General features: G+C 27.9%; 1 protein-coding gene across 1 annotated transcript in view; it reads right to left on the bottom strand.

Moving 5' to 3' along the window:
* Positions 1-17500, bottom strand: part of LOC113389377 (transcriptional regulator ATRX homolog) — an 84811-nt gene that overhangs the window by 6534 nt on the left and 60777 nt on the right. Inside the window, 16 exon segments of the mRNA XM_026626424.1 lie at positions 3243-3484; positions 5463-5584; positions 5683-5854; positions 5998-6121; positions 6218-6309; positions 7914-8091; positions 8195-8384; positions 9622-9751; positions 9822-9940; positions 10002-10177; positions 12331-12470; positions 12712-12873; positions 14945-15111; positions 15176-15271; positions 15273-15428; positions 16825-16917. Of these exon segments, the coding sequence (XP_026482209.1) occupies positions 3243-3484; positions 5463-5584; positions 5683-5854; positions 5998-6121; positions 6218-6309; positions 7914-8091; positions 8195-8384; positions 9622-9751; positions 9822-9940; positions 10002-10177; positions 12331-12470; positions 12712-12873; positions 14945-15111; positions 15176-15271; positions 15273-15428; positions 16825-16917 (2359 nt within the window).

The raw sequence follows: 17500 nt of genomic DNA, 5'->3' as shown, positions 1-17500 counted from the left end.
CACACATATATATATATATATATTATATATATATATATATATATTATATATATATATATATATTTATATATATATATATATATATATATATATATATTTGGATTTTTGAGAAATTTATATTGCATGGGCAGTTCTTTTAGCTTTATATATATATATATATATATATATGTATATATATACTAGCTGACCCGGCAAATGTTGTTTTGCTAAGTAGGATATATTCTAAACAATTTCTAGAAAATCAAAAATATTAATACTTCAAGACATTTTTAGAAAATGTCAGTGTTAGTTAAATGGTTAATTAGGAATTCTACAATTCAAAGTATTTTTTTAATCTAATTCTATATGGTTGTTTTATTTATTTCATGTTTTTTGTTTTAGATGTGAGTCAAACGCCCTAAGCTGTTCACAAATGGTTCTTGAGCGATTATATTTATATGTTGTACTGAAATCAAAAGACCTGATGTTGTTTGCTGGTGGTAGAGTGAATTTGAAAGGCCTACAATTTGTCCAGTAAGTCCAGAATTTGTATTTATTGCGAATAAACTCAATATATATTTTTTTAATTGTTCTTAATCTTTGATTTTGTTTTAATACCTATCGTGATCATTTTCTCTCCAACTGGTGGTCAGAATGGACGTCTTTTATAAATTGATATATAGCGGGTAATTTGTATGGGTAAAAAAAATTCGCTTAGGCACATATAATTTTCGGATACTAGAAATCAAAATAAGATACTTTGCTGAAGAAACCACACCTCTAAAATGGATTCTGATGTTCCGTGCATTGACCCAAAAATAAGGGATGAAATCTGAAAAATTTCATGACTTTGGAAAGCCAATACACTCATGCCCCTGGTTCAACCCCCGAAAGGTTTTTCAAAATTTAACCCTTATTTTTGGATCAATGCACGAGACATCAGAATTCATTTTAGATGTATGGTATCTTCAGCAAAGTATCTTATTTTGATCCCTAAATAAAAATTAAAATTAAATAAATAATATGTAAGAAATTTCACAGAAAAACAACAATAATGATAAAACAAAAACAATGTTTTTATCTGTTATATTAGGATACTAATTGTGTTTTTTTTATCTTTATTATTATTTTTCTATGAAATTTCCTACATACATATTTATTTAGTTTTATTTTTTATAGTTATAGAATGAAGGCTAAGATGCTAGCCGAAACGTATGGATTTTAAATAAACTTTAAAAAAAACTCTCATACTATTTATAACAACTATATATATCAACAACAAATTCAAAACTATTCAGTACACTTTAATAAATATATTAAATGTTAAATATGAACAACACAACACTCAGATTTTTAACACACACTTTATTTAATAATTACAGACGTTTCGAGACCATGGTATGCCTCATCTTCAGTGTAATTTCAAAAACAGTTACTTATATACTGCACATTCTTTAATATTTTATTTAAATTACATTTAAATTTTGATATACAAAAAACACCAACTAATCTTTGCAATGCTTGACTTAGTACTGAAAAACATGTGACACTTACAGAAATATTCTAAACTAATCTTTTAATCTCAGTACAGAAAACTAAGTATCGAATTGGAGAACAGGATGGGTATTATAATAATGTAAACAAATGGAGTGCGCGATCGCATACTAAAATCAATAAATGTAAAAACAGATTAATTTATTGAACAGAATAAGATAAATGAAAAAAAAAATTATAAATTTTTAACAATGTTTATATAAGAGTTGTGTAAAATATTTGTGTTGGTTCTCAATTTAAATAAAATATTAAAGAATGTGTAGTATATAAGTAACTGTTTTTGAAATTGCACTGAAGATGAGGCATACCATATATATATATATGGTATATATATATATATATATATATATATATATATATATATACGTATATATATATTGAATTGTAGAATCTTGGATTTGTGTATATTTTGTAGAGTTTCGAACAAGAATCCAAAAGTAATAAAAAAACAAGAAAAGTTTTTAATAAACAGTTTCTTTATTTAATTATTTATTTACTGTCGACGTTTCGGAACTAGGTTCGTTCCATCTTCAGGACATCTGTCAAGAAACATGATCTTGATGAGATTTCAGCAAACAATATGTTGAAGAAAAGAAAATGGATTTTCTTAATTAATAAATTAGTTGAAAAAATAATAATGTACAGAAATATGATAATATGATCAAAATGAAAATGATAAAAATAAAAGAGTGGATTATCTAACAGGATATTAAAAATGATAGAATTTTTTTGAAAGTTATGGAAAATTTTAAGAAAAGGTTAATGACAAAATTGAATTAATTACCTGTATGTTTGAATATATGTTAGCACTTTTTCACTAAACAAGATTTTTAACAAAAAATGAAATTGTGAGTTATTTTTCGCCGAATAATTAGATTTTGTAAATCAAAATTACTAAAAGTTTTGTCTTTTTTAATATAAAAACCCACACATACAATCTCACAGTCCTCGTTTCAAGTGTTTACACGTGTTACATATGAACCAGCAAATACAATTTAGTTCGTTTCCAAAAGCCAATAGTATAACATCGAATACAATATTATTTGTTTTCAAATAATAATTTTAAAAAAAGACAACACTTTTAGTAATTTTGATTTACAAAAGTTAACTATTCGGCGAAAAAATAACTCACAAATTCATTTTTTGTCAAAAATTCTTGTTTAGTGAAAAAGTGCTAACGTATATTCAAACATACAGGTAATTAATTTAATTTTATCATTAAGCCTTTCTTAAAAAAAAAAAAATTTCCATAACTTTCAAAAAATTTCTATCATTTTTAATATCCTGTTCTGATAATCCACTCATTTATTTTTATCATTTTCTTTTTGATCATATTATCATATTTCTGTACATTATTACTTGTTACAATTAATTTATTATTTAAGAAAAATCTATTTTCTATTCCTAAACATATTGTTTGCTTAAATCTCATCAAGATCATGTTTCTTGACAGACGTCCTGAAGATGGAACGTACCTGGTTCCGAAACGTCGACAGTAAATAAATAAATAAAGAAATTGTTTTTCAATAAACTTCTCTTGTTTTTTATTACTTTTAGATTCTTGTTCGAAACTCTACAAAATATACACAAATCCAAGACTCTACCATTTAATATATATATATATATATATATATATATATATAAATATAATGTGAAAGAAAAATATATTTTGAACCAACTATTACTACTTTTGTCTATTTATTCCCTACCTCGACCATATTGTTGGTGCTGATACATCTGCGGCGGCGGAGCCTTCTTTTCGTTCTCGAACTCCTCCCAGGCTGCTTTTCTTTCCTCTTCATCAAGAGTCTCCTCTTCCTTGTTTTCTAATAAGGAATCATGTTCGTGGAAATGATAAATTAATTTGTCATGTCCGTGCAAGAGTTCGGCGAAGAGTCGATCTTTTGGCAACTTTGGAGTCGGTCGAGGCTCTGCCGGGATTGGCTCAAATCTGAAAAAAGAAGTTGTAGATATATGATATATAATAATGGGCAGTACTGCCCTGAGAGATGAGTTATACTCTAACCCGATTCGGGGGAACATAGTGTTAAAGCTTTGTTATTGCCACGAAATGGGCTTAGATGACATGATCGGTTTGTCATTGTAATGACAGAGAAATGAAGTAATTGCTGATTAATAAATTCTATAATATTCGTTAAACAACGCCTAAAGAAATATTGTTTTCGCAACTTCACTCATCATGTAATAATTGTGTTTGAAGAACTTCATGTATTTAAAATTAACATACATTCATTGACCGCTTGTATTTTTTTTTACTTTTTTGCTGGCGATATAATCTCATTCTTTGTAATATCTGTCTTGCTTAAAAAATATTTGCCATTTTAATAACTTCAAAGATTTATAGAAACTACGAATAATATAGAAATTAATTCTACTCAAGAAACGTACGTTTAGTACACGGTACAAATGTCTAATTTGTTTTACTATTTTCAAGGAACAAGGTAAAATATTCTTCTGATTCAGTCATTTTTCGTTAAATCAAGATTTGTACTACGATGTAACTTTGAAATGTTTATTTATCTCGACAATAATCTAATCTTATCTGCCGTAACGCACTTCCGTCACAATTGTACGGATTTACACTCTAGTCGCGCCAAAAGAAGTTTTAATTCAATAAATACACGTGATATCTTACTAGACCCTACCCACTCTCGTGTGAATTTTCGTGATTTTTTGTCAAACTTCCCCTCCCCTTAAAAGCCCTACGTGATTAATGGACGCCCCCTTAGATGAGAAAAAAACGGTTATGTTGCAAAAACGAATTCACAAAAATTGTTTAAAAATTACTTGATAGTTTTCACAAAGTGAAGAGGTATCACACCTTTTGTTGATGCTGTTTTTGTGAAACTGGAACTATTCAATTCCAGTTGTAATTCCAGTTATTGTAATGTTGCCTAAAGCGTTTTACTAAATTGTGTCTTCTGTAACCCACATAAACAGCTTCACTATCTTTACAGACAATTTTATAAACAATATTGGATGTAGAATCTACACTTAAATTAAGTGCAAAGGGTTTGTTCAATTTTACAGACCAAAAGCAACTCTGCTTGATCAAAAAGGGTGAAGATTTTAATATAAAAAGGATGAATGGTATCCATAAAAATGCTTTCTTTCTTTTTTCTCAGGAGTGTTGAAAGGATGAGTCATTTGTTAATAAAATATTTATAGTCCAGGCATTACAGTAAGTTCACCTCGGAATTCGAGATACCCAGCTGTAAGTCTTTTTTCGGTTTTTATTTTTCCTTGTTTTTTTTATTATAAAATTATTAAGTATTTTACCACTTCACAATACCAATTAAATACGCTAATGTTTGATAAAATTTGCCAATATAATTAAGCAAATATTTTGTAAGGAGAAGGCTCTCAAAAGTTTTAAATTCATAGTACAATAAAATTTCTTATTTCTTGAAAACTAGGGGCAATTGTATCATTATATTTGACTGTGATCCTGGAAGTATTATTTATATGTCTGTAAATACTTGTATATTGACACCCTAAAAGTTGTCTCAAAACCCTACATATGGTAGAGTGTACGCAATATATGTAGGTTTTGAGACAACTTTTAGGGTGTCAATATACAAGTATTTACAGACTTGCAGCTGGGTATCTCGAATTTCGAAATTCTTATCTAATTTAAGCTTAAATGACTGGACTAATAATGAGATGTGAGAAGAAAAAAATTATTTGTTAGGGAAATATTTGAAGGCCAAAACTTTTTGTCTACTAAATTGATAATTGAACTTATTTTCATACTGGTTGGGTAATAGGATTGGGAATTTAGAGACCACATGAATTCTTGGTACAAGTTTAAGATTTTAACTCACACATCTCATCATGAAAATTATTATAAAAAAACTTTAAATACATATATATATATATATATATATATATATATATATTCCTCTTACTTGTATAATTCGTTGAGATCATTAGAATTGTAATGCCTATCAATTTGTTGTTCATCTATAACTCTCTTGGATATAGCCTGCTTGGTCACCTGTCGTTCATACACTTTTTCTTCCATCGTACCCTAAAATCAATTAACAACAAGTTTACAATATATATATATATATATATATATATATATATATATTATCATAAAAAAGTCGATTACTAATATTTATTTACCCGTGCTATAAATCTGTATATATAACAAGGCTTCTTCTGTCCAAATCTGTACACTCTGAAGATACTTTGGACATCGTGTGAAGGATTCCAAGACACATCAAAGATGATTACTCGATTAGCTGCTACTAAATTGATACCTAGGCCTCCTGCTCTTGTGGAAATTAGAAACAGTCTGAAAGAAAGATAATTGTATATATATATATATATATATATATATATATATATATATATATATATATATATGTATATATATATGTATATATATATATATATATATATACGAGTATATATATATAATTTATATTTATCTTTTACCTCGCTCTGATGTTATCCGCCCTGTTAAAACTCTTGCACCAGGCAGCCCGGTTTTCGCAGGACGTAGAACCGTCCAATCTAAAGTAATCCAATCCAGGTGACCAGGATCCTCGATGTCCAAGAAGAGGATCTTTCAACCTTTTTTCCTTCTGCTTTTCCAGCTTTTTCTGCAGCTTTTTTTCTTCATCGGCTTCTTCATCATCATCATCATCATCGGATTCATTGTCGCTCTGATTCTGCGTCCGTTCGTCGATTTGGGATAAGAAATGTTCGATGACGTCCAAGGAGTAGAGGGATTGAGAGAATACCAATCTGGGGAAAAATATTTATTATATATTTATACATTACTAGCTGACCCGACAAACGTTGTTTTGCTAAGTAAGTTATATTCTAAACAATTTCTAGAAGATAAAAAATATTAATACTTTAAGTGTATAAGGATGTGTTGTTTAAATGCTATATACAATGAGCAATGATTATAAAATCAATAAACCCCATCAGTTTGTCTATATTTTGTCAACTGGAAGTTTTATACACTTTCTATAGAAAACATGGTATAATCCAATCCAAGTCTTTCTTGGTCTTTCCACTTATTGATTACGTTTCAAGTTTTTCAGATTCTTTTCGGATTCTGCATTTTGTGTATCATTCTAAATAATACTACTGAGCTTATTCAAAATTTTCAAATTTCTGCGAGGAGAGATAAAAAATGAATTAAGTATATCTCTTCTTTGACCTGCTTTTTGAAAAGTTTCAAGTAACATTCGATGAATTTAAGTAAATTTAATAAAAAGTATATATGGGACACAAAGGTCCAATTTGACTTTGAGCGAATATTAATTAAAAATCAAACCAATTATATCACAACAAATAACACATTTCAAACGAACAATTATCTGACTACGTTCAGTAAAACTGACAGCTACTTCATCATTGTAGAAATGTGCTTTTTTGCCGACTTTCAAAAATTTGTTATCTAAACCTTTTTACCCTATAGGCGGGGTAACTTGTAACGGGCAGGTGGCAAACAGGTTTAATATCTTATTTTTATTTTAAAGGTATTTTACAAAATAATTTCATTTTTAACTAATGCTAAAAAATTACCAACGGAAGAAAATACTTTTATTATGGATTTTCAAAGATTTACCGTTTATCTTCCGATAGCAAAGTCATAATAATCAAGGTTATAGCTGCTTATACATCTTTTTCCTTTTACTTTCAAATATCTTTGTTAAACAATGCTTAACTTTACTGGTTTTTGGGACATCGCTGGTGGACCTTTTTAACCCCGGACCTTCATATATTACTATCTATTGATAGTCCCTTTGATTGATACCAAATTTAGGTTCTGAATTTAAATAACAGAAATAAAAAATAATATAACCTGGAAAATGTTTTATAAATACCAATGAGTATATTATTATACAAATGAGATCGTTCAGAGCATCGTGTTTGAGAAAAATATGCCAAAAAGTGCATTTTTATATTAACATTTCAAAAAAGTTGATATTTTGAGTTTCTAGTTACACTTGCGATCCGTTTAATAACGTTTTTGTGTATAAATATAATTACGAACAAAACTACTTGCTACAATTTAATCATAATTAAATAATATTCACGTAAATCATCCTATTAATCGTAATTGAAAAAACGTTTGACATTTGACGTATTAGCCACCGTCCATTGTTTTATTCAAATTACGCTTCTACAAAAATGTTTAAATTAAAAATGTAAAGTTTCTACGCGATTTTGAAATAATATCTCACCTTTCCGACAGCCTACTGATTAGCACGAATTTTTCAAGACTAAGACTGGCCAAATCGGTTAAGCCGTTTTCGAGTTTTAGAGGATCATTTTATCGAGAGCTCCATTTTTATATATAAGAAGATTACTATTATTGTGTATTTATTACTTACATTTTATCGCCGATGGTCTCGCATTCCTTCAAAATATCAAAAAGCAGCATCAATTTTCCACTGTGCTTCAAATAGTCTAATTCCTCTTCGGGACAAAGTGGCATCCACCATTCGGTAGGATTTTCTCTTTTTTCTTCAGTCTCATTTTCCTCCTCTTCTTGCGGCGGTGCAGGAAGACCTAGATAATAAAAAATCAAAACAATATAAGGTTAATATTTCAAAAATTTTAAAAACTGATATATAATTAATATATATATATATATATATATATATATATATACCTTGGTTTCTCCTGCTGGCTCTGGTGTTTCTTGCATTATTATCGGCGTTCTTTCTGGAAGAGCCCTTTTTGTTAGATTCATCGGACGAACCGCTCATGGACATGGATTCTTCCTCCGAAGATGATTCGTTGCTGCCTGAATCGTCTATGAAATCTACTAAAGATCCTTCGGAATCCGTGTCTCTTTCAGCCTAAAAATAGTAAAAGACCAATTATATATATTATATCTTCTTATATATAAAAATGGAGCTTTCGATAAAATTATCCGCTAAAACTCGAAAACGGCTAAACCGATTTGGCCAATCTTAGTCTTGAAAAATTCGTGCTAATCAGTAGGTTGTCGGAAAGGTGAGATATCATTTTAAAATCGCGTAGAAACTTTACATTTTTAATTTGAACATTTTTGTAGAAGCGTAATGGACGGTGGCTAATACGTCAAATGTCACACGTTTTTGACAGATGATGTTCAATTGCGTTCAATAGGATGCTTTACGTGAATATTAGTTAATTATGATTCAATTGTAGTAAGTAGTTTTGTTTGAAGTTTTATTTATATACAAAAACGTTAGTAGACGGTCCGGAAGTGTTACTAGAAACTCATAATAACAACTTTTTTGAAATATGAAAATGCACTTTTTGGCATATTTTTTTCAAACACGGTGCTCTGAAAGATCTCATTTGTATAATTATATACTCATTGGTATTTATAAGACATTTTCTAGGTTATATTATTTTTTATTTATGTTATTTAAATTCAGAATCTAAATTTGGTATCGATCAAAGGGACATTTTGTCGAATAACATTTTCCCAGTTATAATCTCCCAGAATTTATCGAAGAATAGATAGTAATATATGAAGGCCCGGGGTTAAAAATCTGTAAAGTTGAGCATTGTTTAACAACAATATTTGAAAGTAGAGGGGAAAAGATGTATAACCAGCTATAACCTTGATTCTCATGACTGTGCTATCGGGAGATAAATGATTATCTTTGAAAATCCATAATAAAAGTATTTTCTTCCGTTGGTAGTTTTTTAGCATTAGTTAAAAATGTAATTATTTTGTAAAATACCTTTAAAATTAAAATAGGACATTAAACCTGTTTGCTATTGTTCTTGAAACGTAAATAATAATTCGAAAGACCAAAAAAGATTCAGATTGGATAATACCATGTTTTCTATTGAAAGTGTATAAAACTTCCAGTTTGATTGTACTGACAAAATATAGACAAACTAACGGGGTTTATTGTTTTTATAATACATCATTGTATATAGCATTCAAACTACACATCCTTATACACTTAAAGTAATAATATTTTTGATTCTCTAGGAAATGTTTAGAATATACCTTACTTAGCAAAACAACGTTTGCCGGGTCAGCTAGTATATATATATATATATATATATATATATATATTTATTATAATTTACCTTTTTCGCCTGATCCCGTTCGTATCTCTCGCTGTTGGCCTTCATAACTCGAGGATGCGTCCAAATTCTTTGGAAATTTTGGAAATCAGGGAACAAAAACGAGCTGTTCTTTCTATCTGCTGCTGGACGCCTACAAAATAAATGCAAAGGTCAAATAAATATTCAAAAATTTCAAAGTCAAATAGTTTTTAATTTATTACCTTGCAAAGTTATCCAGATAAAATTGATACAACTTGATCTGCAGTTCTGTTAAATTTATAAATAGTACGTATTCGTGTTTTGGTGGCAAGAATGGGGCCAATACGCTGTAGTCACGTCTCTGTAATAAAATAATAAGTATAAATTTAGATAAATTTGTATTGAATTTTTTCTTATCTTACCTGTACACAGCCATCAAGCATTTTATGCAAAACATGAGACCTTCGTTTCATAATTTCGATGTCCCTTGGCGTCGAATCGGTATATTGTCCATTCGTGATGGGATTAACAAACCTGTTCATGTATTCATTATATTTGCCGAGTAAATTTGGTTTGACAAATTGAACCATGCAATAATCTGAAATGAAAGAAAACGATACATAATTTGTTAGTTGTGTTCACAAAATTTTCTTGAATTATACACTTAAATTATATATTTATAATAGCATTAAAAAAATGTATACTATTTAAAAACAATAATGTAATTAAAGTCATACTTCAAATATGACATGATCGGTTTGTCATTGTAATTAGCATGTCGCCTATAGGCCAAACCGTGTAAAATACGAAGTTGCGATGTTTGGAAGAAAAACTAAGAATTTTGAGACCTTTCTGTCGATGTATAATACTTTATATGGTTTCTTTATGAAAATACGAAATAGTTTGAATAGTTGCTCAATCGTTTTTTCTTTTCTGAATTCTTATAAAATATTCTACAACTTTTGAATTTACCTGTTAATTAAATTTACTAATTGAAAAAGTAAGTGATCATCACATTCTACAACATCAAATTATGATGTTAAATTAAAGTTAAAAATTGAAGTTTCTTTGATAATTATACTAAGAAGAATGTATGCCAATTTCGTTAAATAATATTTGATAACCCTTTCTTTAAACAGTTCCATTTTCGTTACCAAAATTATCTTTTAACCTTTCAAATTTAGGATTTCTTATTTTATCATCATAATTTTTTTCATACATTCACTTCCGATATCGTGCTTATTTTTTTTCAGATTTAAAAATTGGATTTTTTTATCTTTTACAAAATGTATCTTTTACAAATTATTAAGAGTAAATCTTATTAAGAGACATTTATTGCAAGTATTCAAGGCACTAAAGTTTGCTTTTCAACTATGAATTATACAAAACTTCAATATCCAAGTGTAGACAATAGTTTTTATTACATTTTAGTAAATTTTATCTAGTTTTTACTAACGTAAACACATCATAATGTCCGGAATGAAAATTAAAAGTTGTTTGAAGAAAAGTAAAAAAAGTCCTAGAATCATATATTGCAAGTTATCGAAATACTAAAGTCAGCATTTCAACTACGAATTATTCAAAATTTCAATATCAAAGTGTATAAAACGGTTTTTACTAGGTTTTAGTAAATTTTATCTAGTTTTTGCTAATGTAAACATATTATAATGTCCAGAGAGAAAATTAAAAGTTATTCGAAAGAAAGTAAAAAAATGTCCTAAATCCATATATTGCAAGTTATGGAAATACTAAGTCTGCATTTCAACTACGAATTATTCAAAATTTTAATATGCAAGTGTAAATAATAGTTTATACCATGATTTATTAAAATTTATCTATTTTTACTGATATATATATATAAAACATAGCAACCGGAGAAAAATTTCCGAAATATTGAAAGAAATGTTAGAAAACGTCCAAAATTCACTTGTGTATTACCGGAAAAACGTTTCTACAAGATATTTAAATTCATTATATAGGTGTATACAACAATTTTTACTAACTTTCAAAATGTAATTTAGTTTATACTAAAGTATACAAATAGAATGTTCGGAACGAACAGTTTGTTGTTTTAGAAATATCCTAACTTTACATATTGATAATTATCAAAATACTAAACATACTGAATACTATAATACAAAAATAGACAACAAACAACTAAATCAATTGAATTTAAATAAAAAAAACAACTCTATTAATTCTATATGCAAACCGACCATATGACGTTTTAATTTTATATTAGTATCAATTTTTCACTTTGGCGGTGTTTAAAAAAACAGTCGAATTTTACCCAAAATTTTGGTCGTTTTTGGACTGCCAAAATTCGATTTTTGGATCCAATTAAAAATCGGATAGTTCATTTTACGGAGAACTATATATAGAACATGTAAAAAATGAGTAATCGCTGCAGTAAATTCGAAAAATGCTGTTTCGAGAAAAACGCGTTTAAAGATAAAATAATCCTTATACTATATACTATATATGTACTCTTTCAAAGGCTGTAACTCAAAAACTATTTAAGATATTGATTTAAAATTTTGGTATGTTGTTTTTAAAGGTATAACCTATCGAAATATGGAAAAATTGAAAATTCGAGTTTTTTAAAATTTCACACTAGTTGTGCCCCTTAATGAGTCATAAGACATAAATAAATTTTATACCCACATAAAATTAAATAAAAATATACCGTTTTCCATATTCATGGAAAATATGGATAGAATTTTTATTTAATATACTTAAATTTCAACTTACATTCTTTCAAGTTGTTCTGCACAGGCGTTCCCGTCAAAACAATCCTTTTCCCGGTTTTAATCTTTGTCATAGCCTGACTTAAACTTGTTTTTTCATTCTTCAACAAATGACCTTCGTCGCAAACCACCAAATCTGGCCCTAAATAAAAAAAATATGATAAAATAGTTTAAAAACACTTAAATTTAATAATATTGTCAAAGATATACAAAGCTATCTATAAACTCTTAATACTCAAGTTTTCAAACATTATCTTTAGTTTATAATTTGTACACTTTAAAATGTAATTATATTATATTAATGCATTGGGCGTTGAATAAATAAATAAATAAATAAATATTTAGGTTTTAATTATACCAATATATTTCTAATCTATTTACCTGGGGGTCAACAAGACTCCTTTGAAGAGACTCCTTCATCTTTTTTCTTAAACGTGCTCCTTTATCGTTCGTTAGATTCCTAAACATGTCGTAACCCATGATCATGACTCCACCACATTTTTGCCAATCGGATAATTGAAAGGCTCTCTCATTGTTCTTCTTAAACCTATAAAAATCAACCAACAATATAAATATAAATATGTATACTAGATGACCCAACAGACTTTGTCCTGTACCCATGACTACAATTCAAAAGTTCCATTTTTTTTCAATAACTGATACTGATTTACCAATTAGTTAAAAATTATTATGTTTTTTAGACTACAGTCTATACCGAAATGTACATACATCCATACGGGTGATCTTAAATGTACAATTGCTTTAAATAAAATGATTGAACAAATTTATTTCCAATAGCTCAATTTATTTTAATGCCAAAGGTTATCCAATATTTTTAGTCATACCTGTAGATGTAGATGTATAAATAAATGTTTTTTGTTTATTCACGACTTAAACATCGATTTTCCAAATTTATCACACACAAATTTATTGTCTGCCTTTGTGATTTATAGCATAAGATATACGTATTGGAAATTGCAGTATTTTAAACAGTATAACAAATTCAGAAAGAATTAATATATAGCATTCGCGGTAAAGGTACAATATCACCTTTCAATGATTTTTTCACTCAAAATAATTGCTTCAATAATGTTGCAATAATGCTAATTGTTTTCAGTAATAATAAAATACAAATTACATTTTTTAATAATAATTTGATATACATTATTACTCATTTGAATGATATTTTGGAATCTCTTGAGCCAAGTTAACTTTAGATGGAAAACAATTAATTTTAATTTTGATTTAAATTAAAAAAACATTGTATGCGCCTTTTATTTGCTCACACATATCATACGCAAGAGATCCTTAAGAGTACTCATTTTAAAGCTAATTTTGAGCAATATAAAGTGTATCACTTCGCTCTTAAATGGCTTCAAATACAAAAATTAAATTTTGAAGGAAATAAAAAACGACTTTGCTTTTTCTTATCTTTCAATATTGTTCTTAGGACACATTATAAAACACCGACTTATTAAGATTTTAATTGTTATAATTTTGTTCATGGCATGATTTTCGTTAAAATGTATATTTTTGGAGATATTTGCAAAAAAAAAATGAAAAGCGCCAAAAAGAAACTAATTTTCAGTAGTCAAAGTATAAATTCAATTGACTAAAAGTTTCCACATTTAGCAAATATTCTAATTTCATTTCCTATATCTGAAAATTCATTATATCAAGTGCATCTGAGTGCACTATGTCATGTATAGCTTATGGCATTAATATTCTAATAATGAAAAAGTGGCTTATAAAATAAGCTGCTATCAATAGTATCACTAATTATTATTTAACCCATGTTACACTCGAACTGATGAAATCATATTAAATTTTGTGAATTTCTTTGTGAATTAATACAAACTATGGCGAGTAAATTGTAATGCACTTTGTAATTATGTGTAATATTGTGAAGTTCTTTATAAGCTTAAAAGTTTCAGAAAATCATATTGTTAAAATATTATGAATTTGCTATTTGAATTATATACCTAAGTAATAATATTTAATAATGACTTTTGCTTGATTATTGAAATGTAGAATGTCAAAGGAGTCTGAATTATTTTCACTTTTGAACTTGAGAGTAAGATGAACCTATTTCCAAAAATTCATACAAATTGGAGCACAGTAAAAATATTCAGACCCAAAACGCGACAAATTTTTGGCACATTTTAGCTGGTTTTGGGCAATAATAATGTAGACATTACATTTTTCTTATTTATAATCATGAATATATTACATTTTAATATTGTCTTAGCCTATAAGTGAATTGAAATGTTTGGAAAATGACAGTCTTCATTTGTTTTTAATGCCAAGCAATGCCTCCAATATTTTCAATGTCAATCAATGATAAGCGTTTTTTTGTAATTCTTGCCATTCATTTCTACAATCTAACTATATTTCTATGATTCAAAAAATCCTAAAGAAATCCCTTAATAAACTTCAGGAAGATTTAGCAAAATCCAAATAATCGTTTAGAAGGATTATTCTTTCATACACCATTACAGAAAAAAATCATATATAAGATAGCGCCCGCATGTCAATTTTTTTTCTTTTTTCTTATTATATATATATATATATATATATATATATATATATATATATAAATATATAAATGTTATACATACTTGGACAGTTCATAGATATTAATATCCTCTCCATCGTTTATATTCTTGAGCCAAATTGTAAATTCATTAACCCAATTGAGTACTGTACTCAAAGGACACACCACCAGGACGCACCGGACTTTCGTTAACTCTTCGTGCATTAACAAAGTATGCACCAGGGTCACAACCTTTTTTAAAAAAAACATACATATTTATACATTCTATTTAACATTCACATATGTCATTTATTACCTGTAAAGATTTTCCCAAGCCCATACAATGGGCCAAAATGCACCCCGAACCGTAGCCCTTGTCGATCTGTTTAACGCTCTCAAAGCAGGCGTCAAAACATGAATTTAACACCAGTAGCCTGATGAGGTTTCAGATGTTTCACAAGTTTCTTATGGACTGTTATTAACTCTTTTTTAGTCTCCGGATCGAAATCGAGGACCAGCTTGTCGACTTTGGCTTCCTTCATCAGTTTGTCGTCGTACAAGGAATTATACTAGGGAAAAATAGACAAAATGGTCCAGTAAAGAATTGTTTTTTTTAATTACTGTATTTGTTACAACTGTTAAATAATTTAACATCTAGTAACAATAATAAATAATAACATAAATTTAAATAAAAAGAGTACAAAATAGATAGCCGAAAGCCGGATCGACTCGGATTTGGCTCCGACAACTTTGAAACCGAAATACTTGACACAAATGTCTTCTATAGTGCGTTGTTCATGAATCTAACGATTTGTCAAATCCCATTTAATTTTTTTGAAATGAAAATTTATGAATAAAATAAAATTAAAAAATTACAATAAAATAATTTTTCTAAAAAAATCACAAATAAATGACGAGTTGTAAAACTTTTCGGTCGATCACATGATCGACTCAATGACTCGTAATTTTAACAGTGTTGACCAAAGAAAAAACGCAAAACTTAAGAATCAAATTCAATTTAATTATTTCCTTTTGATGAGAAAATAATTGAATTTTTGGATAAATTTTATATAAAAATAATATAGTAAACTTTGCAAAATATAGCAAAACATTTATCATAAAATATTTTCACCAAATAATAATACTTCTGCCTTCTAATTTTTCATTCACAATTATATATTATTTATATAATTATATATATTTTTTGCTGCTTAAATACTATTGACGTCACTGATATATTTTGCACTCTAAAGTATTGTTATTTTCAGGCTATGGAAAAACCAGATTAAATGTATTTTGTTTAGTGTATTTTTCAGTATGTATATTCCTGATTGCCGTCATTCGCGGCCAAAGATTGTCGGAGTTAAAAATATGATCCTTTACTATTTATACATTAGAAAATATGATCTAGAAATTAGAAATATGTCGTAGTTAGAAATATGACCCTTTACTATTCACACTTGAACACAATTTCATTGTTCTGTATCTTTGAAGTAATACTTTTGTATTTTCTGGAAAAAACCGTATACCTAAAAGATCATAAAACTGCATGTGAGACAAGAAAGCAACAGCTTCCTTTCCAAAGCAAAAACGCAGTAACAGATTTAGTACAAGTTTAGGGAATTCGGATATGAGAAATCCGACGAGACAACTCCACTCGGATTCACTCCGAGGGAGGAGTTGTATCGGAGTGATAATTCCGGAGTGAGTTACCCATCTCTAGTACAAAATAAAGGAAAGAATTTTCATTAAAATGATGTCCGTAGTATGATGATTTAATATAAAATAAAAGCAAATAATAATAATAATAAAATTAATAAGTTAAATCAAAAAAAATTCTGAATAATAAAAATAATACTACAAAAACAATAAAGTAGGATAAACCGGTGAAGAAATGATCATATGATTTTATAAATTAAGGCTTTAAAAAAAATAAATGAAAGTGAAGTTGAGTATTTTGCTTACCAATTTTTGTCTCTCCTCGATCCTCGCCTTGCGTTCTTTTTCTTCCTTGGCTGCTTGCAATGTGGCTTCATCCAAATTTTTAGTTTTGATGACCTGTTGACAAAAAATTTGCAAATTAAAAATATGTATATATATATATATATATATATATATATATCTTATATATAAAACTCTTCTGTAATGGTGTATAAAAGGATACTCCGCCTAAACGATTATTCGGATTTTGATAAATCTTTCTGAAGTTTGTTAAGGGAATTTTCTAAGATTTTTTGATTCATAGAAATATAGTTAGATTTTAGAAGTAAATGAAAAAAATTACAAAAAACCGTTTAGCATTGTTAGACATTGAAAATATTTGAGGCATTGTTTGGCATTAAAAACAAATGAAGACTGTCATTTGCCACACATTTCCATTCACTTATAGGCTAAGACAATATTAAAATATAATATATTTATGATTATGAATAAAAAAAATGTAATGTCTACATTATTATTGCCAAAAAAGCACCTGAGATGTGCCAAAAATTAAAATAATATAAGATAGAGTCAACATTGGTCTGACGGTTGTGGACTGTCAGTGATTGCACATATGATTCAATTTGAAAGATTATTATTTTTTAACTAATGCAGTCGTGTTTTGCCTTACTTTACTAAATCACAATACAAAAAAAAAATT

Source organism: Ctenocephalides felis, unplaced genomic scaffold, assembly GCF_003426905.1.
Source record: "Ctenocephalides felis isolate EL2017-DRISC unplaced genomic scaffold, ASM342690v1 CF-g0.4_SCAFFOLD_03573, whole genome shotgun sequence".
Lineage (NCBI taxonomy): Eukaryota > Metazoa > Arthropoda > Insecta > Siphonaptera > Pulicidae > Ctenocephalides > Ctenocephalides felis.
Note: the sequence above shows the minus strand (reverse complement) of the source record. Positions and strands in the feature narration are given on the sequence as shown.